We start from the raw sequence: 24,077 nt of genomic DNA, 5'->3' as shown, positions 1-24,077 counted from the left end.
GCCGGAATCACGACAGCCAGCATACCGACACTTATTCTCCCTCGTGGGGGTCCACGACCCCCCTGGAGGGAGAATAAAATAGCATGGTGCGCGTATCGCGCCGCCGTGCCCGCAGCATGATGAGCGCAACGAGCCCACAAGGGGCTCATTTGTGCTCGCCACACTGTCGGTAAGCTGGCGGTCGGGCTCCCGGCGCCAGTATGCTGGTTGCCGGGAGCCCGACCGCTGGCATACCATACTACACCCGGCATGTCAATGGCCATATTCGTCCCACAGACAGCAGGTGTCTCCCTGGGTGCCTGACTTAAACAAACCACCTCACCATCAGAATCCTCCTTGTCAATTTCCTCCTCAGCGCCAGCAACACCCATATTCTCAACCTGGTGTACTTCAACAGTGACATCTTCAATTTGACTATCAGGAACTGGACTGCGGGTGCTCCTTCCAGCACTTGCAGGGGGCGTGCAAATGGTGGAAGGTGCCACCTCTTCCCGTCTAGTGTTGGGAAGGTCAGGCATCGCAACCGACACAATTGGACTCTCTTTGGGGATTTGTGATTTAGAAGAACGTACAGTTCTTTGCTGTGCTTTTGCCAGCTTAAGTCTTTCCATTTTTCTAGCAGGAGGATGAGTGCTTCCATCCTCATGTGAAGCTGAACCACTTGCCATGAACATAGGACAGGGCCTCTGCCGTTCCTTGCCACTCCGTGTCGTAAATGGCATATTGACAAGTTTGCGCTTCTCATCAGATGATTTTAATTTTGATTTTTGGGTCATTTTACTGAACTTTTTTGGGGGGATTTTACATGCTCTCTACTATGACATTGGGCATCGGCCTTGGCAGACGACGTTGATGGCATTTCATCGTCTCGGTCATGACTAGTGGCAGCAGCTTTAGCACGAGGTGGAAGTGGATCTTGATCTTTCCCTATTTTACCCTCCACATTTTTGTTCTCCATTTTTTAATGTGTGGAATTATATGCCAGTAATATATCAATAGCAATGGACTACTGTACTGTACTATATATGTATGCTGTTGGTCACCAAAATGCTGCACTGTAATACTTGAAGCTATAGAAAAGTATCTATATTATTGTATATATCAGTACAGAGCGGTGTAACTGTGACCCATGTGTCCTGACAAGCAGTATAGAAGCTATAGAAAAGTATAGATATTATTGTATATATCAGTACAGAGCGGTGTAACTGTGACCATGTGTCCTGACTAGCAGTATAGAAGCTATAGAAAAGTATATATATTATTGTATATATCAGTACAGAGCAGTGTAACTGTGACACATGTGTCCTGACAAGCAGTATAGAAGCTCTAGAAAATAAGAAAAGTATATATATTATTGTATATATCAGTACAGAGCGGTGTAACTGTGACCCATGTGTCCTGACAAGCAGTATAGAAGCTATAGAAAAGTATATATATTATTGTATATATCAGTACAGAGCGGTGTAACTGACCCATGTGTCCTGACAAGCAGTATACAAGCTATAGAAAATTATATATATTATTTTATATATCAGTATAGAGCAGTGTAACTGTGACACATGTGTCCTGACAAGCAGTATCGAGGCTATAGAAAATAAGAAAAGTATATATATTATTGTATATATCAGTACAGAGTGGTGTAACTGTGACCCATGTGTCCCGACAAGCAGTATAGAAGCTATAGAAAGTATATATATTATTGTATATATCAGTACAGTGCGGTGTAACTGTGACCCATGTGTCCTGACAAGCAGTATAAAAGCTATAGAAAAGTATATATATATTATTGTATATATCAGTACAGAGCAGTGTAACTGTGACACATGTGTCCTAACAAGCAGTATAGAAGCTATAGAAAATAAGAAAAGTATACATATAATTGTATATATCAGTACAGAGCGGTGTAACTGTGACCCATGTGTCCTGACAAGCAGTATAAAAGCTATAGAAAAGTATATATATATTATTGTATATATCAGTACAGAGCAGTGTAACTGTGACCCATTTGTCCTTATAAGCAGTAGAGAAGCTATAGAAAAGTATATGTATTACTGTGTATCAGTACAGAGCGGTGTAACTGTGACCCATTTGTCCTTATAAGCAGTAGAGAAGCTATAGAAAAGTATATGTATTACTGTGTATCAGTACAGAGCGGTGTAACTGTGACACATGTGTCCTGACAAGCAGTATAGAAGCTATAGAACAGTATATATATTATTGTATATATCAGTACAGAGCAGTGTAACTGTGACCCATGTGTGTCCTGACAAGCAGTATAGAAGCTATAGAAAAGTATTTAAAATTATTGTATATATCAGTACAGAGCAGTGTAACTGTGACACGTGTCCTGACAAGCAGTATAGAAGCTATAGAAAAGTATATATATTATTGTACATATCAGTACAGAGCGGTGAATCTGTGACCATGTGTCCTGACAAGCAGTTTAGAAGCTATAGAAAAGTATATATTAGTATATCAGTACAGAGCGGTGTAACTGTGACACATGTGTCCTGACAAGCAGTATAGAAGCTATAGAAAAGTATATATATTATTGTATATCAGTACAGAGCGGTGTAACTGTGATTATGTGTCCTGACAAGCAGTATAGAAGCTATAGAAAAGTATATATTATATACTGGTGGTCCCCAGTCCCCACAATGCAGCACACTGATCAGATATTTGCAGTACGCTGAGCACAGATATGGAGCGTTTTCAGGCAGAGAACGTAGATATTTTCAGCACACTGAGCACAGATTATTTGCAGCACACTGAGCACAGATATTTTCAGCACACTGAGCACAGATTACGAAGCTTTTCAGGGAGAGAATGCAGCCACGTCCTCTCCGTTCAAGCTCCAAAGCATGAGATAAAATGGCGGCGATGCATGGCTCCTTATATAGAATACGAATCTCGCGAGAATCCGACAGCGGGATGATGACGTACGGGCACGTTCTGGTTAACCGAGCAAGGCGGGAAGATCCAAGGCTGCCTCGGAACCGTGTAATATAGGTGGAGTTCGGGGGGGTTCGGATCTCGGAGAACCGAACCCGCTCATCTCTAATATATATATATATATATAGAAAAAAAGAGTGTTTCCCCAGGGAGCTAGTGATTCTACTAGGTATGTCAACAAATGTATCACTTATAATAAAATAGTCATAAGAAATAGACTTATTTATTTTTAAATAAAACTCAGTAAGAAATGAGCTGTATCACATTAAATCCAAAAAGACAATCAATGTTCCATACATATAATGATGTTGGTAACAATTCAATTCAATCATATGTCAGTATACAATTGATCTTCCTTGAAGAAATGACAAAATCGCTGTCTTAATCCAACGCGTTTCGTCCTACAGACTTCATCAGGGGTATTTTATTTACAATCTAAACAGAAGATATATACAAACATTACATCAATAGATCTTCTCAATGATCAGTAATATGTTCATATCAATTCTAATTAAAATGTATACATACCAAAAAATCACAGTATGGACAAGTAACTTAATGTGTCTTCAATAGGCAGGTAAAAACACTTAAAAAGTGATATCGAACTCGATTACACCACATGAAACATCTGTAAAATTATGACATAAGTTATACTTGTACAGTAACATGCGAAAGGTGGAAAATACAATCGAAGAGGAGGAGTTGAGGAATCTATTAAATTAAGAGAAATATAATTTGACATTAAAGGGTTTAGATCAACCTATTTGATATATGGTGCTATTACATTTAATGATTCTATAGAAAAATAATATATCCTTATAGGGACTAATCATATTTATCATTTATAAGCTAGATGGTTATAGCGGACATCATACTATTCATATATGATATTACCGTATGGTTCCAAGATTATATTGGTATGATACAGCGATACATACCTCTTTAGCCGAATATTCAATACGACTCATTCTATGTTTGTTTAATGATCCCCACTTGATAAGGTGATTTCTAATAACAACAGTGGTGGAACCTATAATGACAGACCAAATTCCTATTGCTGTAAGGGTACAGTACATATCGGTACTGGCCCATGATGTTTATTCATACATACCAATAGTAATAAGGAAAACTCTTAGAGCAGCTTCCCACTAAATCGTATTGAGTTGTGGACAGAAAATCGTAATCGTGCCTATGTTGGAACAAATTATATGAATGTAAGACCCAATATGTAAATCCGATCAGCTTTAATTGAATCAGAACTATAATAAAGAGGAATTGGTTTCAAAATTCATTATTATTAATGTCTATATTAGTCATGCACTATTATTGCACATTCCCCAAGAAACAGACGTTTTTACCACAATTTACTCATACCTATATTATGTGGCTTAATGAGACTGGGAGATAAACTCCTTGTCCCTAAACGTACTAAAATAATGTGTCAGTGTAAATAAACTGTCACTTCTAAAAATATTAATCCCAGACCGATGTCGGTTGTATTAGAGTTTAAAAGGCTATCAATTTAGTTGGAACAACTTTATAACTATATATCACCATTGGTCATCGATATCAAATATTTTCAAAGCTGGGATTTAACCCCACACATTATTACCAGCAATATTAACACTTGGATTATCAACAACATTTGTGATTACACACCAAAAACAAACTAAAAAGGACCATGAAATCAGTATGCTTACCTCTACACTGTTAGCAATGCTTCTGGCTGCTGCATACAATTGGAACTAAATCCACTGGGTTTTTAAACCCACTATGTGTGACATCATTTCCTGTCATAGAATTAACTAAAAATCGGATTTATGCCGTTATTTTATACTATTTTTTATATACATGATGGGCTGTGATATTAAATTTATTTGAGAAAGATTATATATTTAAAGCTGTAGGGTTAATTATTATAGAACCCTGAAGGTTTACAGAAAAAAGATAATTGCGTTCCATTGCCCTACATGGCGTGCGTTCCACCGTCATAATCCGGCTTCCTGCATTCAAAAATGAATAGTGACTATTCATTTCCTACATGGCGTGCGTTCCACTGTATTAGTGGGGCTTCCTGCACCGCCACGTACCGCTGGGACAACAACGCCTACATGGCGCGGCTCCCTGACGCAGATGTCCCTTGGCAACCAAGTGTTGCCATGACGCGCTTCCGCCTTCCGGCGCGTCATGCGTGTCAAGGTACAACGACTTCCTATATGTGCGTTCCAGGCATGAACTTACTAGGCATCGCGGGCACGGATGGTTTTAATATACAATCACCAGGGATATTATATTATTATTGATACATCTAACAATTGGAGACAGAAATATTGGAGGTTTCCTATATATATAAAATAAATCCACATTCTTAGGCTCGATTTGGTAACCGTAACAATATAAAAGTGATAACTTAATATGTATTAGAATATATTGTTTTAAACACTCATTATCCTAAACATACATATATGTGAATTAACCTAATTAAATATTTGTACTACTAAACTCAAACTACTATTTATTATATTCTTATTAATTAAGATGCAATCCGTTAAGTGCAATACATCTTTAATAGTGCTCTTAAATATTGGATATATTTTAATGTGCTAGAGACAGTCAATATACCGCTATATTTAGCCGCCTCACATTGTTAATAAAAATCCAAATGTGTTGTGATTCATATCCGTCCTAAATATAAATTAATAACTAGTGAGAGTGACTCTTACTTCTAAAATTACACATTGTGCGATAAATATACCGCTATGTCAAACCCCTTAACATTATAGAGATCCAATTGTGAGTGATTCACTTCAATAATACTAAATTTAATCGTTGGTGATAGTGATTCATTATTCATATATTGTACAATATGATAACCTAATACTTTCGGTGTTGTAATGCGCTAATCTCATTAGACAGAATACTAACAATCTTGGGACATTTATTTGGACCCAATGATTAAATAGAGAGTACCTAGCATAAAATTTCATGATTCTTTATTTACAACTCCATACCATTTACAAATGTAAGTCAATAGTACAAATTGGGAGAGAAAAACCAGATAAAAGAACCTGGCCTATATTGACAGGGTCCTTATTTGATAATATAATGCATTTAACAAATATAGACGGACCTATAGGCGTATATTAACACCATCAATTTTAACCATAATCCACTAAATTCTTTACTAATACCCAAAAAATGAAAACAAGATGGGGAAGAGGGGTAGATGGAACCCACCTAATATAAGATCAAACCAGGAGAGAGAACCATTGGTAAAATTACCTTCGAAATTTTACCCAGTCGAATCTAGAGGAAGCAACCTCGATATATTCTATGAATCAGTAAAAGATGATTTTAAACAAATGAAAATACAGAAGAATAAGTATCAAACTAACCTCAGTACACAAGAGAAAGGAGCACTGAAGTCACTAGCTAAAGACCAAAATATCGTCATTAAAAATGCCGATAAGGGAGGGGCAGTGGTCATACAGACCAAAGCGACATATATGGATGAAGCCTCGAGGATTCTTGACGATGGTTTAACGTATGTAGAATTACCATCCAATCCGATTGTTGAATATCAGGAAGAACTTAAAGCCCTACTTCTTAAAGCTTTAAATGAGAATTTGATCTGTAGAGATGAGTTTGATTACTTATATGTAAAATTTCCTATAATTCCAACATTTTACCACATCCCAAAGGTACATAAAAGTCGAACTTCACCACCCGGACGCCCTATAGTGGCAGGGATCAATTCCCTGACGTCCAACCTATCACACTTTTTAGATTTGAAGCTACAACCATACGTAGTAAAACTCACCTCATATTTGAAGGATTCAACGAGTGTATTACGTAAATTGGAAAGTTTCGTCTGGTCGGAGGAATTCTGCTGGCTAACGGTTGACGTTCAGGCCTTATATTCATGTATTCCTCATGCTAAAGGTCTTGAAGCGATTAAGAAAATACTCTCAGCGGATCCTGAAAAATCCATTAAGGAGATAGAATTTCTTATGGATAGTATAATTTTTATATTGAATCATAATTATTTCGAATTTAATAAGAAGTTTTATTTACAACAACAAGGGACTGCGATGGGGACTAAGTTTGCCCCATCGTACGCAAACATTTTTATGGGAATCTGGGAAGATCAATTTATATACAATTCAAGGTTCTCCAACAATGTACTATTCTATCAGAGGTATATTGACGACCTATTATTCATTTGGAGAGGTGATGCAGACAGCATTGCTGATTTCATCTCCTTTATACACTTGAATGATTTCAACTTGAAGTTCACCTACAAAATGGACCCCAAGATTATTGATTATTTGGATTTAGTTCTAATGGGTCAATCTGGAGAAGTAGTTAAAACCAAAACCCATTTTAAAGAGGTGGATGCTAATAGTTATATACCACAGTCTAGCTGCCACCACCCTGCATGGAAGAGAGGGGTGCCATTTGCACAATTTGTGCGTCTGAGACGTAACTGCAGCAATATTAACGATTACTGGGAACAAGCCACTTTGTTACAAAAAAGATTTTTGGAAAGAGGATATACCCATGATTTGATCAGTGAAGCCATGAATAGAGCATCGGCCAGAGACAGAGGACAGATGTTACAACCTCGGATCAGGGAGCAGGAAATCAAGAAACCACCAGTTCGGCCATATGTCACGCAATATAATCGTGAGAATCAAACCATCAGAAAAATTATGGATCGTCATTGGGGCATCCTATTAAAGGATCCGGTTTTAGGCCCTACTCTACCAAGAAAACCAGAAATAGTATTTCAAAGAGCCCCAAACTTGAAAAGCAAAATGGCCCCAAGTAGAATTGTTGGGCCAGATATCCCAAACCCTCGAGTAGATTCGCTTATTCCTACAAAGGGTTGTTTTCCATGCTCAAGGTGCATATGCTGTAAGCATATGGAACGTAAACCCTTTGTACACAAGTTAGATACGGGACGAATGTATAAATTACACCACCTGGTCAACTGTAACACGGAATTTGTAGTATACAGGATCACTTGCAGTTGTAAGATGTCGTATATAGGAAGGACCAAAAGAGCGACTAAGATCAGGATACAAGAGCATATGAGGAATATAAAAAACAAAATGACCACCCACAGCCTGGCAAGACACTACGGAGAAAAACATAATTCTGTAGTCAACAGGGAGAATTTATCTTTTACTGTGTTGGAGTTTATACCAGTGGACACGAGAGGCAGTAGTCGAGAACTCACACTTGCCAAACGTGAAACGTTTTGGATTTACACCTTAAACACCCAGTCCCCCACTGGCCATAATGAGGGCATAGACATTGTCTCTTTTCTATAGTTTTTGATATAATATTATACCAGCAGGAGCCATTACTCATCATTTGAGGCTTCCTTCCATCTACCCCTCTTCCCCATCTTGTTTTTCATTTTTTGGGTATTAGTAAAGAATTTAGTGGATTATGGTTAAAATTGATGGTGTTAATATACGCCTATAGGTCCGTCTATATTTCTTAAATGCATTATATTATCAAATAAGGACCCTGTCAATATAGGCCAGGTTCTTTTATCTGGTTTTTCTCTCCCAATTTGTACTATTGACTTACATTTGTAAATGGTATGGAGTTGTAAATAAAGAATCATGAAATTTTATGCTAGGTACTCTCTATTTAATCATTGGGTCCAAATAAATGTCCCAAGATTGTTAGTATTCTGTCTAATGAGATTAGCGCATTACAACACCGAAAGTATTAGGTTATCATATTGTACAATATATGAATTATGAATCACTATCACCAACGATTAAATTTAGTATTATTGAAGTGAATCACTCACAATTGGATCTCTATAATGTTAAGGGGTTTGACATAGCGGTATATTTATCGCACAATGTGTAATTTTAGAAGTAAGAGTCACTCTCACTAGTTATTAATTTATATTTAGGACGGATATGAATCACAACACATTTGGATTTTTATTAACAATGTAAGGCGGCTAAATATAGCGGTATATTGACTGTCTCTAGCACATTAAAATATATCCAATATTTAAGAGCACTATTAAAGATGTATTGCACTTAACGGATTGCATCTTAATTAATAAGAATATAATAAATAGTAGTTTGAGTTTAGTAGTACAAATATTTAATTAGGTTAATTCACATATATGTATGTTTAGGATAATGAGTGTTTAAAACAATATATTCTAATACATATTAAGTTATCACTTTTATATTGTTACGGTTACCAAATCGAGCCTAAGAATGTGGATTTATTTTATATATATAGGAAACCTCCAATATTTCTGTCTCCAATTGTTAGATGTATCAATAATAATATAATATCCCTGGTGATTGTATATTAAAACCATCCGTGCCCGCGATGCCTAGTAAGTTCATGCCTGGAACGCACATATAGGAAGTCGTTGTACCTTGACACGCATGACGCGCCGGAAGGCGGAAGCGCGTCATGGCAACACTTGGTTGCCAAGGGACATCTGCGTCAGGGAGCCGCGCCATGTAGGCGTTGTTGTCCCAGCGGTACGTGGCGGTGCAGGAAGCCCCACTAATACAGTGGAACGCACGCCATGTAGGAAATGAATAGTCACTATTCATTTTTGAATGCAGGAAGCCGGATTATGACGGTGGAACGCACGCCATGTAGGGCAATGGAACGCAATTATCTTTTTTCTGTAAACCTTCAGGGTTCTATAATAATTAACCCTACAGCTTTAAATATATAATCTTTCTCAAATAAATTTAATATCACAGCCCATCATGTATATAAAAAATAGTATAAAATAACGGCATAAATCCGATTTTTAGTTAATTCTATGACAGGAAATGATGTCACACATAGTGGGTTTAAAAACCCAGTGGATTTAGTTCCAATTGTATGCAGCAGCCAGAAGCATTGCTAACAGTGTAGAGGTAAGCATACTGATTTCATGGTCCTTTTTAGTTTGTTTTTGGTGTGTAATCACAAATGTTGTTGATAATCCAAGTGTTAATATTGCTGGTAATAATGTGTGGGGTTAAATCCCAGCTTTGAAAATATTTGATATCGATGACCAATGGTGATATATAGTTATAAAGTTGTTCCAACTAAATTGATAGCCTTTTAAACTCTAATACAACCGACATCGGTCTGGGATTAATATTTTTAGAAGTGACAGTTTATTTACACTGACACATTATTTTAGTACGTTTAGGGACAAGGAGTTTATCTCCCAGTCTCATTAAGCCACATAATATAGGTATGAGTAAATTGTGGTAAAAACGTCTGTTTCTTGGGGAATGTGCAATAATAGTGCATGACTAATATAGACATTAATAATAATGAATTTTGAAACCAATTCCTCTTTATTATAATTCTGATTCAATTAAAGCTGATCGGATTTACATATTGGGTCTTACATTCATATAATTTGTTCCAACATAGGCATGATTACGATTTTCTGTCCACAACTCAATACGATTTAGTGGGAAGCTGCTCTAAGAGTTTTCCTTATTACTATTGGTATGTATGAATAAACATCATGGGCCAGTACCGATATGTACTGTACCCTTACAGCAATAGGAATTTGGTCTGTCATTATAGGTTCCACCACTGTTGTTATTAGAAATCACCTTATCAAGTGGGGATCATTAAACAAACATAGAATGAGTCGTATTGAATATTCGGCTAAAGAGGTATGTATCGCTGTATCATACCAATATAATCTTGGAACCATACGGTAATATCATATATGAATAGTATGATGTCCGCTATAACCATCTAGCTTATAAATGATAAATATGATTAGTCCCTATAAGGATATATTATTTTTCTATAGAATCATTAAATGTAATAGCACCATATATCAAATAGGTTGATCTAAACCCTTTAATGTCAAATTATATTTCTCTTAATTTAATAGATTCCTCAACTCCTCCTCTTCGATTGTATTTTCCTCCTTTCGCATGTTACTGTACAAGTATAACTTATGTCATAATTTTACAGATGTTTCATGTGGTGTAATCGAGTTCGATATCACTTTTTAAGTGTTTTTACCTGCCTATTGAAGACACATTAAGTTACTTGTCCATACTGTGATTTTTTGGTATGTATACATTTTAATTAGAATTGATATGAACATATTACTGATCATTGAGAAGATCTATTGATGTAATGTTTGTATATATCTTCTGTTTAGATTGTAAATAAAATACCCCTGATGAAGTCTGTAGGACGAAACGCGTTGGGTTAAGACAGCGATTTTGTCATTTCTTCAAGGAAGATCAATTGTATACTGACATATGATTGAATTGAATTGTTACCAACATCATTATATGTATGGAACATTGATTGTCTTTTTGGATTTAATGTGATACAGCTCATTTCTTACTGAGTTTTATTTAAAAATGAATAAGTCTATTTCTTATGACTATTTTATTATAAGTGATAAATTTGTTGACATACCTAGTAGAATTACTAGCTCCCTGGGGAAACACTCTTTTTTTCTGTTCATAACTATTATACCCCATCTAACAGGGGGTATTTTCCCTAAGGTGTAGCTCCACATAGTGTCAGCGCGAGACAGGTCTTATATATATTTTTCACATATATATATATATATGACAAAAACACAATTTACCAGGTGCGCTAGGTAAAAACGTATTTACGAAGGTTCTTCCAATAAAATTCCTGTAGGTATGGACTGTATACTGGAGAATACTTATATCTGGGGACCTGTAACAGACACCCCTCACCAGAAAATCACCCAAGCAAGAGGCCCAAGGCCAATTAGTAAAAAATTTGTTTAATAACATACATTTGATCAAATAGATGTCACGCATAGTTCATCTTGTAGTGTTTACGATAAAAATTATCTAAAATATTGCCAGCAAGTTACAGCCAGTAAGTTTGATGTACAATAAAAATTCTAGATACCCCCTCACCTTTTGCAAGGTGTGAGCTCAAGAGGGAGTATCTTCACAGACTGGTTTAGTAGCTGTAACTTGCTGGCAATATTTTAGATAATTTTTATCGTAAACACTACAAGATAAACTTTGCGTGACATCTATTTGTTCAAATGTATGTTATAAAACTAATTTTTTACTAATTGGCCTTGGGCCTCTAGTTTGGGTGATTATCTGGTGAGGGGTGTCTGTTACAGGTCCCCAGATATAAGTATTTATCCAGTATACAGTCCATACCTACGGACATTTTATTGGAAGAACCTTCGTAAATACGTTTGTACCTGGGAAATTGTGCTTTTGTCTTGTATGTTAATGAGATCTATCAACAGAGATCTCTCCCATAGTGCTGCTCCTATCTTGGCGCAAGTTAAAGATACTATTGTGTTTTCCATATGTATATATATATATATATATATATATATACATACATAGGGGGAAATTTACTAAGCTCCCGATTTTGACCGAGATGCCGTTTTTTCTTCAAAGTGTCATCTCGGTAATTTACTAAACACTAATCACGGCAGAGATGAGGGCATTCGTAATTTTTTGCAAGTCCAAGTAAAAAATTACGAATGAATACACCATCGGTCAAATTACGCCTGTTTAGATATGAATCTCGGTCATTTACTAACCATTCGTAATTGTAATTGCTGCCGTGAAAATGCATTCGCGGCCGCGAAAAATTACAAATCGTAATTTTTTCCTAAAAAAAAACGCGCCAGCATTTGAAAAGCGTGTTTACATGTGTACTCAATTATCCATTACTCACACCTGAATGTTTGGCCCTATAAAAGTGTTCCAGGCACATTTTGAACTTCTCTCACTCTGAAATGGCGGCTGTGGTGTGTGGCAATGATTTTTTGTTTGCTGTGGGATACCTTAGACTGCTCCATGAGGCTTCCAGGAATCAGGCCCAGGTAAGTGAACATGGTCAACAGGTTGTCCAGGTACCGCGGAGGCTGCGCCAGCCTCGTTTTTTTAGAGGGCGTTTAAACTTAAATGCATTGTCCGATGATAGGGTCATACAGATGTTCCGCCTAAATAGAAACAACATTTTCCACCTGTATGACCTTGTCAAACTGGGCATAGACCCTGAGACAGCACACTCTCGCTCTGTCTCAGGCCTACACAAACTCCTGGCTGTGTTACACTTTATGGCTACTGGGAGCTTCCAGGCTGTGGCAGGCGACGTCATTGGTATCTCACAGCCCACCTTTTCCAGATATTTGATGCAGGTGAGTCTAAAAATACATAGGCGGTTATGTCTAAGTGTTGCTTCTGTAAGTTCAAACAACACAGTATTGTAGAGAATACCTAACATGACACTCACCTTAGCTTCTTTAATGTCCACTCAGGTTTTGGATGTGTTGGAGCCACACATTAATGCCTCAATCTGCTTCCCTACCGAGGAGTCGGAGTGGAGTGCTGTCAGGGTAGCTTTCTATGAGCTTGCTGGCATGCCCAATGTGCTGGGGGCCATAGATTGCACACACGTTCAGCTGAGATCACCTAAGGGCCGCCAATATATATATACTAATAGACATCTGTCCCAATCAACTAATGTCCAGGTGGTCTGTGATGCAAACTTAAAAATTATGAGTGTTGTTGCAGGTTACCCTGGTGGCTGCCATGACTCCTTCATCCTCAGTCAGTCATCGCTCTTCGATAAATTTGAGGCCGGACAAATGCCTGATGGCTGGCTGTTGGGTATGTTTAAAATGTTTTGTGTGTATGTCTTTTATCCACAAACTCGAGTTATGATTAGGTGAAAGAATAATCTAACATATGTACTAATGTGGACTATATCTGTTTTTCAGGTGATGGGGGTTACGGCTGCTACTCTTGGCTCCTTACTCCATTGTCCCAACCTGATTCTCCTGCTGAACACAGTTACAATCATGCACATAAGGCTACGCGGAATGTGATAGAAAGATGTTTTGGTGTGCTGAAGTCACGGTTTCGGTGTCTGGATAAATCTGCTGGCCTTTTGTTGTATAGTCCCTCAAAGGTGACTAGAATTGTGTTCTGCTGCTGTTTTCTCCATAATCTGTGTTTAACCCAACATCTGGCACATGATGAGGGAGAAAGCAGTCGGCAAGCAGAGGAGTTAGACCCATCTGGTGACAGTGTGAGTACATATGTAGGGAGGCAGGTACGGCAAGAAGTGATCCTGCGCTATTTTTCAGGTCAGTTTTAGTAGGCTGTAATTATCCTTGACTAAACACTTTGCACTACTTTCTATTGTGTGTTTTGTTACTTACTGTTTGTAGTTTATAGTGGTGTGTCCATTGTACTTAGTTTATGCTAAAAATACATTTTCAGTCATTACCCATGAAAAATATACATACATACAGAGCAGCTTCGACAATGTTTGAGACGGACACAGGAAGTTGTGTGTTTGTCAAATACAAATTTTTATTTTGCCAATCACATTGGGGTTATTTTTTCCGCTTGTGTGTGCTGGGTGCTGAGCTTTGTGCTGGCTCACTGGCACGTGCTCTGGAGGAACGCCGAACAGGGGAGGTTACTGGCGTTTGGATAGGGGTCGTGGTCCCCGAGCTGGAGGTTACTTGGTGAGCTCCCATCAATGAAATATTGCTGCTCAAATTATTAAGGCTTGCAATCAGCTGAGTGTTGGTTGCAGTGTGGCTGGCTACAATCCTGGATAACGACTCATTCACCACTTGGTTGTGCTGAATGAGCTGAACGAGTGCCTGCTGATGGCGCTGTTGCTCATCTATGATGCGCGATAAATGAGCAAGCATTTGGCTGTGGTCAGCCCTTATTTGCTCCATTGAGGTTGCCATTCGCCCTACTTGTACAATCAGTCTGCCCGAGTTGCGACTAATACGCGGTAGATGATGGGGCAGACTGGCAAGGTGTTGTGTATGTGCGGTCAGGCTGGCATTGCTTTGGGCCTGTTGGCTTGTCCAACTGGCCCAAAAATCATCTGGTATTTGGCTTGGGGGCGGAGCTTGTGCCAGTTGTGGACTGATGGAGGCTTGGGGGATATCCTGCAGCTGTATTGGCTGGCTTGGGTCAACAGGTGTAAGTTGCAGTGTGATGGTTGCCTGTTGGTCTTGTCCCTGCTGGTCCACGTCGGCCATCAAGCTGGGCTCTGTATGGGGTGGCCAACATGCAATGTTTATTTGTAAATTTTTAGCAAGGCTACTTCTACACATTACTACATTCATAATACTCCATTTTTTTACTTTTTGGCGTTGATTTTATAAACTTATAATGTTTTTTATGCTCAAAAACATATATACCAACACAGGCGGCCACATAGACAGATTTGCATAATCCTCACCTAACTAACTCCCCTCCACAGCATTACACTGTTAGATTCCCTCCCCTGACCACGATATAGACTACTTACCTGGATAGTCCAGAGGAGCGGAGCAAGTAAGCCATCTACATACTGGACAGGGGAGATGTGTGAACACTATAATGTTGTGGATGCTTTTTTTTTTTTGGAATTTTATTGTTATTTTATTTAAATGTGCACGTGTGTGGGGCAAATTTTAAAAAAATTCTGATATTTATTAAAAATGATGTTGGCGAGAACATCCACTAAGACCTTATAAAATTTTTTTTTCACCTTTAGCAATTGAAGACGTAACATCACATTGCTTGTTCTGGAAAACATGTAATCTCAAAACCAACTAACAACATATTAACTGTACTGTGTATATTATTGCCTATGTGTTTAATTTCTGTTTTTACTCACCAGATAACTGAGGGGATCGGGGCTCATCACTCTGCGAACTCGCCAATAGTGCCAGTGGTGGCTGGGGTGACACTGCCGAAAGTCGTCGCCTGGGTGGGGATGATGGAGCCGCAGATTCCGAGCCAAGACGCCGTGTCTTACTTGGCCTCCTGGGTAAGTGGCCCAAGCCCTGTGATGGGCGCCTTACAGGAGGTCGGCTTCCAGAAGCAGAACCTATGTGAAAATATAAACATTAATATTTTGTACTTCTATGTGTTTGCAGAATATGTGACTACACTGAAGTCTTACCTGCAATCCCAGCCTCATCCTGACTTGTCTGAGGCCTGTCTGGCCGGCTGGTCTGTGGGACTGTTGAAAAAGTGTACCAAACATTATTACCATGCTTTGTGTAAAAAAACCCCCTGCAAAGCCTTATTGTACTGTAACCATCTATTATGTATTGGATAAACAAATAATTTCTGATTAAGAGCTTCAAGCATCATTATTTTGTGGTGTATATCCAAATGTACATGATGTTGCACACAATAAATGTGTTACATTTTAGAATTATGCCTCAGATATTGCAGAGATTGACTACTTGCAAATGTTTCTCAAATTTAATGTTGAAATAATTGCACCGTTTTTCAGAAGTAAATAAATACAAAAATCTTTTTAAAATAAGCAGACAACACAGATGTCCAAGCAATATCGTCAAAAAAAAAATCATTTTTTTTTAAAAATTAAAAAGCCATTGCACATGTTTTTGCGCAATATTAAATTTACCAAACAGCCAATGCAAGGTGAAAAAAGCACATTCTAAACACAAACACACCTTAAGGGTGCATAGGCCTGCAATATGTGAAACACAATTTATGCATCCTTTACCCTTTAAAAATGACATTTACAACATTTAGAGGACATTTAAATAAAAATATAACACATCAAACTTACCATCCTGCGTGGGTCGGTCCGAATCCCGGACATGAGTAGCAGACACCACTTCGGCAGGAATCAATGCCCGCACAGGCTCCTCCCAGTCCCGATAGGTGGCCCGGAAAGGGGGGCCACCTCCGGTTTTTCTTGCAGATTTGGCCTCTTTGGCCATCTTGGCCTTGACACGCCGCTTTATATCATAAAACCTCTTGCGGCACGTGTCCTCAGTCCGCCTCACCACACCCTCACTATTCACGGCAAGTATTACTTGCCCCCACAGGACAGACTTCCTGCGGGAGGACACCTTGCCAGCATCCTGACCAAACAATTGGCGATGGTGCTTCATCAGCTCACGCACCAAAGCCATGTTTTCAGCATAGCTGAACTTTATATTCCTGCCAGTCTTGGTAGTGGTGCGTGGCTGCGGAGCCACAACACCATCACTATCACTGGAAAATACAGCAACAGGCACCCCCTCCTCCTCCTCCTCACTAACCTCCTCCCTCTCACTACCCCCCTCCACCTCACTAACAGCCTCCACCTCACTACCAGCCTCCACCTCACTACCAGCCTCCACCTCACTAACCTCCGCCACCACACTGACCTCTGAGTCTGACATGACAAACAACAAAAAACACTGAAAAATCAAAACACAAAACACACTCCTCCACTACTCCTACTACTACACACCACACAGCCAACACACACGCTCACTCACTCACTCACAAACAATGACAAAAGACTGTAAAAAAAAAACAAGGACAAAAAAGTAGACAAACTGTGAAAAAACAATACTACAAATATGACAAGACTACTTACACACACAGTACAGCACTCAACAATCACCAAACTCCTCTCCAAATCCACCAAAAACTCCACCAAACTCACCAACTCCAAATACACCTTCCTCTCTCCTCTCCACTAGCTAAACCCACGAGGTGCGGTGTGTTTGGGGCGGTTTTATAGTAATATGCACAGACACTCCTCCTTCACGAATACAACCAATCACGGCCGCGTGACGAAAACGAAACTTAGGACTAAAAACGCGGCAGCAATTTCTAAATCACTGCCGTAACAGACATGTGACGCAGTCGTAAAAAAACCCATAAACGCGGCCGCGAAACAGCAAACGCGGCCGCAATCTACAGCAGAAAAGCACGAATGACATCGACATCGGAAGAAACGAAAAATACGAATACGACAGCTTAGTAAATTAGTCGTAATCAATTCAAAAAGTTGCAATTTTACACTGTCGATGTCATTCGTGATTGAACTTGGACATGATTCTGGAAATTACGAATCTTAGTAAATTTACCCCATACAGTATATACGTATATGTGACAGAACAAGTGCAGAAATTAGTGACCTACTATTGTGAAAAGCTTTAAATTCAGTAATCTGCATACTGGATATTGTGCTATAAAGTGCCTCAACGATATCCCTTCATATGAATGTGCCCAGGAGGATCATTTATTTACAATTTCACACTGTAAACAATGATCGTTTATTAACAATTACACACAACGATCTAAGACTCTACTATCAGAAGCATAAATGACAGCTCAACTATCAAAATATCTTAAGTAATTCCTCCTGAGGGAGCCATTGAAAGGTGAAATGCATTGGTCTTCTGACTGGTACTTACCTCATCTACCTCATCTTACACTGTATACTTTACTGGAATAAATCCAGGAAAAATAATATCCCCAGAGGGACCTATTGGTGATACCATGGCATCCCATTCTTATTGTGGAATAAGTCAAACTATTTTAAAATTTGAGTTGTCATTTATGATACTACAGCTTTAGATCGTTGTGTGTGATTGTATATAAATGGTCCCATTTGTTATATTTACATACCACATTTTGCAATGGTGTTGGAGCAAAATAGAGGACCAATATGGTGCTGTAAGAGTCTAGATACCTGCTGACAATCTCTGATCATCTCCTGGGCACATTCATAAGAAGGGATATTGTTAAGGCACAAAATATCACAATATCTAGTATGCAGATTCACTGTATTTTAAGCTTTTCTCAATAAGTCACTAATTACTAGAGATGTGTAGCGGGCATTTTTTGTGTTTTATGTTTTGGTTTTTGGATTCGGTTCCGCAGTCGTGTTTTGGATTCAGACGTGTTTTGTCAAAACCACCCTTTCAGATTTTTGTCGGACTTGGATGCGTTTTTGATTCGGGTGTTTTTAAAAAGAAAAACCTCAAAAACAGCTTAAATCATAGAATTTGGGGGGGGGGGGGGGGAAATGTTGATCCTATAATATTATTAACCTCAATAACCATGATTTCCACTCATTTCCAGTCTATTATGAAAACCTCACACCTCACAATAATATTTTTAGTCCTAAAATTTGCACCAAGGTCGCTGGATGACTAAGCTAAGCGACCCAAGTGGACGGCACAAACACCTGGCCCATCTAGGAGTGGCACTGCAGTGTCAGACAGGATGGCACTTAAAAAAATAGTCCCCAAACAGCACATGATGCAAAGATAAATAAAAAAAGAGGTGTAAGATGGAATTGTCCTTAGGCCCTCCTACCCACCCTTATGTTGTATAAACAGGACATGCACACTTTAACAAATAAATCATTTCAGCGACAGGGTCTGCAACACGACTGTGGCTGAAATGACTGGTTGGTTTGGGCCCCCACCAAAAAAGAAGCGGGAGGATGAGTGCTTCCATCGTCATGTGAAGCTGAACCACTAGTCATGAGGAACATAGGAGAGGGCCTTAGCCGTTCCTTACCACTACGTGTCATAAATGGCAAATTGTCAAGTTTACGCTTCTCCTCAGATGATTTTAATTTAGATTTTTGGGTCATTTTACTGAACTTTTGCTTTTTGGATTTTACATGCTCTCTACTATGGCATTGGGCATCAGCCTTGGCTGATGACGTTGATGGCATTTCATTGTCTCTGCCATGACTAGTGGCAGCAGCTTCAGCACTAGGTGGAAGTGGATCTTGATCTTTCCCTATTTTACCCTCCAAACTTTTTTTCTCCATTTTTTAATGTGTGGAATTATATGCCAGTAACATATCTGGAATTAGACGGCAGTAATGTCTGGAATTAGATACCACTAGATAGATACCAGATACCACTGTTACTGGAATGATGATAACCTATGCACAGTGACAGGACACTACCACAGCACCCTACAGCAGCAAGATGCAGCACAAGACACTGTACTAGTATTAGTAATGTAGTATTACTGAGCACCACAAGACAATGAGCAGTGATACTGAGCACTGCTGATACTGAGCACTACAGATACTGAGCACTAATTATACTGAGCACTGATGATACTACTGAGAACTGACACTGAGCAGCACGATTAGCACAAGACACTGTACTAGTATTACTAATGTAGTATTACTGAGCACCACTAGACAATGAGCAGTGATACTGAGCACTGATGATACTGAGCACTGATGATACTACGGAGAACTGACACTGAGCAGCACGATTAGCACAAGACACTGTACTAGTATTAGTAATGTAGTATTACTGAGCATCACAAGACAATGGCCCTTGTTCCGAGTTGTTCGCTCGCTAGCTGCTTTTAGCAGCATTGCACACGCTAGGCCGCCGCCCTCTGGGAGTGTATCTTCGCTTAGCAGAATTGCGAACGAAAGAGTAGCAGAATTGCGAATAAATAATTCTTAGCAGTTTCTGAGTAGCTCGAGACTTACTCCTACACTGCGATCAGCTCAGCCCGTTTCGTTCCTGGTTTGACGTCACAAACACACCCTGCGTTCGGCCAGCCACTCCCCCGTTTCTCCATCCACTCCTGCGCTTTATCCTGGCACGCCTGCGTTTTTCCGCACACTCCCAGAAAACGGTCAGTTTCCGCCCAGAAACACCCACTTCCTGTCAATCACACTCCGATCACTTCAACGATGAAAATTCTTCGTTTGGACGTGAGTAAATCTACTAAGTTTTGTGCTAAATTACTTAGCGCATGCGTACTGCGTACCATGCGCATGCACATTTTTGCCTTAATCGCTCTGTTGCAAAAATTGGCAACGAGCGAACAAATCGGAATGACTCCCCATGAGCGGTGATACTGAGCACTGATTATACTGAGCACTGATGATACTGAGCACTGATGATACTGAGCACTGATGATACTGAGCACTGATGATACTATGGAGAACTGACACTGAGCAGCACGATGCAGCACAAGACACTGTACTAGTATTAGTGAGCAGCACAAAAGCACTCTGGAATTGTCACCCCCCAGATACCACTGTGACTGAAATGATGATGAACGATACACAGTCACAGGACACTACTACCACTGCACCCTACAGCAGCAAGATGCAGCACAAGACACTGTACTAGTATTAGTGAGCAGCACAAAAGCACTCTGGAATTGTCACCCCCCAGATACCACTGTGACTGGAATGATGATGAACGATACACAGTCACAGGACACTACTACCAGAGCACCCTACAGCAGCAAGATGCAGCAGAAGAGAGACAATGTACTAGTATTACTGAGCAGCAATAAGCACTGATACTGAGCACTGATACTGAGATTTGACACTGAGAGAACGTAGCCACGTCCTCTCTGTAACCTCTACAATGCACGAGTGAAAATGGCGGTGATGCGCTGCTCTTTATATGGAATCCAAATCTCGCGAGAATCCTACAGTGGGATGATGACGTTTTGCCTCGTTCGGGTTTTCCGAGTCAGGCGGGAACAACCAAGCCTGGCTCGGACCCGTGTTTGACACGTGAAGTTCGGTAGGGTTCGGTTCTCAGAGAACCGAACCCGCTCATCTCTACTAATTACTGCACTATCTGGCACTTGTTCTGTCTTCATTATTTTCAGAATGTCCTGCCTACATACCCAGTGGCACCATTGATGAACTGAGTAGCCACCCACTGTTAGAAGGTGGGGAGTGCATTTGGAGATCTGGTGACAGGCATTCACAGTTAGAAGGAGGGTAGTACATTTGAAAACCTGGTAATAGGCATCTTTTCACATTATTCCCTGGGAGTGATCCAATAGGATCCCTTCCACTGTCCCCAAAGAGTCACGCATGCGTTGGCCAATGGCCACTCATGCACAGAAAGGCTCCTGAGTCACAAACTTGGAAGTCCTGTCAGTGAAAAGGACAGCTTTTATAAGAAGAGCTGTTCTTTGCATTTTTGATTGCAATTGTACATGTACAGTATATGGTGTTACTAAATGCTGCTGTATATACGATCAGTGGCAGGATGCATCACATTAAAAATGTGATGTTTGATACAGCTCACCCTTGCCAAGTGAACCCTTTACTTTTTTATCTAGAATTGCCTTTTAGAAATGGGCGCCAGCTCATCGACCAGTGTGGTGCACTTGTCCCTAGTCTAAAATTTGTCAGCCAGCTCCAGATTGTACAGTAAGTCTGTTGGATCATTCATGGATAGATTTTTCTATAAATGGCTTCTTGAGATGTTTCATTGCAAACTATGTGGAATTGATTGGTGATACTTGGTCTCTTGATTGTCATTAAATATTGAGAGACGAATAGCAGTATTAAAAATGTGGATATAATGCTGATTTTGATATTTATGCACAAAGACTTTGTCTAATGTCTGCTGCCTATATCATCTAAACAAACTGTATATATCAAGTCTGTAACTACCTATGGCATTTTAACATTAGCTGGGAATATAAACTATTATTAGGTATAGCTCTAAATCAAAGTAAAATGATGAAGTTGTTATCGTTAGTTTGCATATGTTTCCTGTATTAAAATTGTTGGCTAGAAATTTTGCCTCCATTATATAGCATACTGTATCTTTCTATTGCAGGACATTGTTATCAGATCATGTTATATTAGCATTTTTATCTGCTGTAGTCACAATAGGAAATAATGAATCTAATACATAACAGAATTAATGATAGTTTTGGAAAGCTGTTAATTTTATGATGTTATGTGGTGTGGACAAGGTTGAAGTGTAAGGATCGATCTTTATCTACTTAATGGTCTAATCATTGTTGAATAATATATTAGCATTTTTTAATAAATAACATTTCATTGTAAGGTTGAGCCTGTTCATCATACTGACAGTGTGATTACAATGAACATTTATCTAGATTTTGTGGTGTTTCCATGAAAGTTTTCAAATAATAGTGTGATTACTGGTTTGTTCTACAGTAGATTAACTGTTCTGTGCCATCAGATGTCTCCCTTATTATCCTTTGCCACTTATTATGGAACAGGTACAGTAAGTTCTTTTACCTTACACATATGCAGGGCCGGACTGGCCATCTGGCACTTCTGGCAAATGCCAGAAGGGCCGATGGCCACGTGGGCTGGTCCAGCGGTCACTGAGACGTGCTGCCGCTCAGTCCGGCGGCAGCGCGTCTCAGCTGTCAGGATTGGAGAGCTGTGAGGGACGGGGGTGAGAGCGCCGGGCGCCCGCCAGCACGGCTGTGTCTGGCGCGGCGCGTATAGCGGACTTCAAAGCAGCCGCCGGTTCGTGAGCCAATCAGAGCTCGCGGACCGGCAGCCAATCAGAAGCCGCCGGTCCGCGAGCTCTGATTGGCTTACGAACCGGCGGCTGGTTTGAACGCTATACGCTGCCGCGCCAGACACAGCCGTGCTGGCGGGCGCCCGGCACTCTCACCCCCATCCCTCACAGCCCAGAGGAGGAGCATCAGCAGTGCAGCAGCGGTAAGCAGCTGCAGCACTGGCTGCTGTGGGGGCAATTGTATACCTGGCACTGTGGGGGCAATTGGCTGGCACTGTGGGGCATTTGTATACCTGGCACTGTGGGGGAAATTGTTTACCTGGCACTGTGGGGGCATCTGTATACATGGCACTGTGGGGGCATCTGTATACCTTGCACTGTGGGGGCATCTGTATACCTGGCACTGTGGGGGCATTTGTATACCTGGCACTGTGGGGGCATTTGTGGATCTGGCACTGTGGGGGCATTTGTATACCTGGCACTGTGGGGGCATTTGTATACCTGGCACTGTGGGGGGCATTTGTGGATCTGGCACTGTGGGGGAATTTGTATACCTGGCACTGTGGGGGCAATTGTTTACCTGTCACTGTGGGGGCAATTGTTTACCTGGCACTGTGGGGGCATCTGTATACCTGGCACTGTGGGGGCATATGTATACCTGGCACTGTAGGGGCATTTGTATACCTGGCACTGTGGGGGCATTTGTATACCTGGCACTGCACTATCGGGGGCATATAATGTAAATTTCGGCTCATACCGGGTGCTGTAATGTGAATTTTGGCTCATACTGTGTGGTATAATGTGAAAGGGGCAGCAGTACTAGATAGTATAAGGGGTCCTACTATTGTGGTGCATAATGCGTATAAGGGGTGTATGGTGTGGTAAACTACACTGAAGGCCACGCCCCCTTTGAGTGACCACGCCCCTTTTCCGGAGCGCGCGCCATCGGCGCGCGCTTAATTACAAACCTCACATTTTTATACCCCCACTTAAAAATTTCCACTTCAACCACTGGTTGTGTATATTTTAATAGAGAATGATGTACGCC

The 24,077-nt window shown here is 40.0% G+C and overlaps 1 protein-coding gene and 1 long non-coding RNA gene across 3 annotated transcripts; one reads left to right on the top strand and one right to left on the bottom strand.

The window, feature by feature from the left end:
* Nucleotides 1-13,620: 13,620 nt before the first annotated feature.
* On the top strand, nucleotides 13,621-16,066 carry LOC134977634 (uncharacterized). 2 transcript variants are annotated; one of them, XR_010190283.1, is made up of 3 exons: nucleotides 13,621-13,914; nucleotides 15,640-15,789; nucleotides 15,899-16,066. It is a non-coding gene; the product is annotated as an uncharacterized LOC134977634 (long non-coding RNA). The 2 variants fall into 2 exon arrangements; XR_010190284.1 differs by lacking the exon at nucleotides 13,621-13,914 and adding an exon at nucleotides 13,925-14,092.
* LOC134977468 (uncharacterized) lies at nucleotides 14,297-16,879 on the bottom strand. The gene is made up of 4 exons (XM_063946514.1): nucleotides 16,567-16,879; nucleotides 15,925-15,984; nucleotides 15,637-15,849; nucleotides 14,297-15,024 (listed from the first exon to the last, which is right to left on the bottom strand). Exons 1-4 carry the CDS (start codon nucleotides 16,718-16,720, stop codon nucleotides 14,345-14,347), a joined length of 1,107 nt encoding a protein of 368 aa, XP_063802584.1. The 5' UTR covers nucleotides 16,721-16,879; the 3' UTR covers nucleotides 14,297-14,344.
* Between the last annotated feature and the right edge of the window lie 7,198 nt (nucleotides 16,880-24,077).

This window comes from Pseudophryne corroboree, chromosome 1, assembly GCF_028390025.1.
Source record: "Pseudophryne corroboree isolate aPseCor3 chromosome 1, aPseCor3.hap2, whole genome shotgun sequence".
In the NCBI taxonomy this organism is placed as follows: domain Eukaryota; kingdom Metazoa; phylum Chordata; class Amphibia; order Anura; family Myobatrachidae; genus Pseudophryne; species Pseudophryne corroboree.
This window is presented reverse-complemented; position numbering and strand designations above follow the sequence as displayed.

Excerpts from the sequence above, each read along its gene's own strand:
- LOC134977468 (XM_063946514.1), bottom strand. The coding sequence starts at position 16,720 with ATGGCCAAAGAGGCCAAATCTGCAAGAAAAACCGGAGGTGGCCCCCCT. Across the intron at positions 15,985-16,566 it reads GGACCGACCCACGCAGGATG|TCCCACAGACCAGCCGGCCA; the intron begins GTAAGTTTGATG and ends CTTTTTCAACAG. Across the intron at positions 15,025-15,636 it reads CCGATCCCCTCAGTTATCTG|AGCCCAGCTTGATGGCCGAC; the intron begins GTGAGTAAAAAC and ends CACCCCATACAG.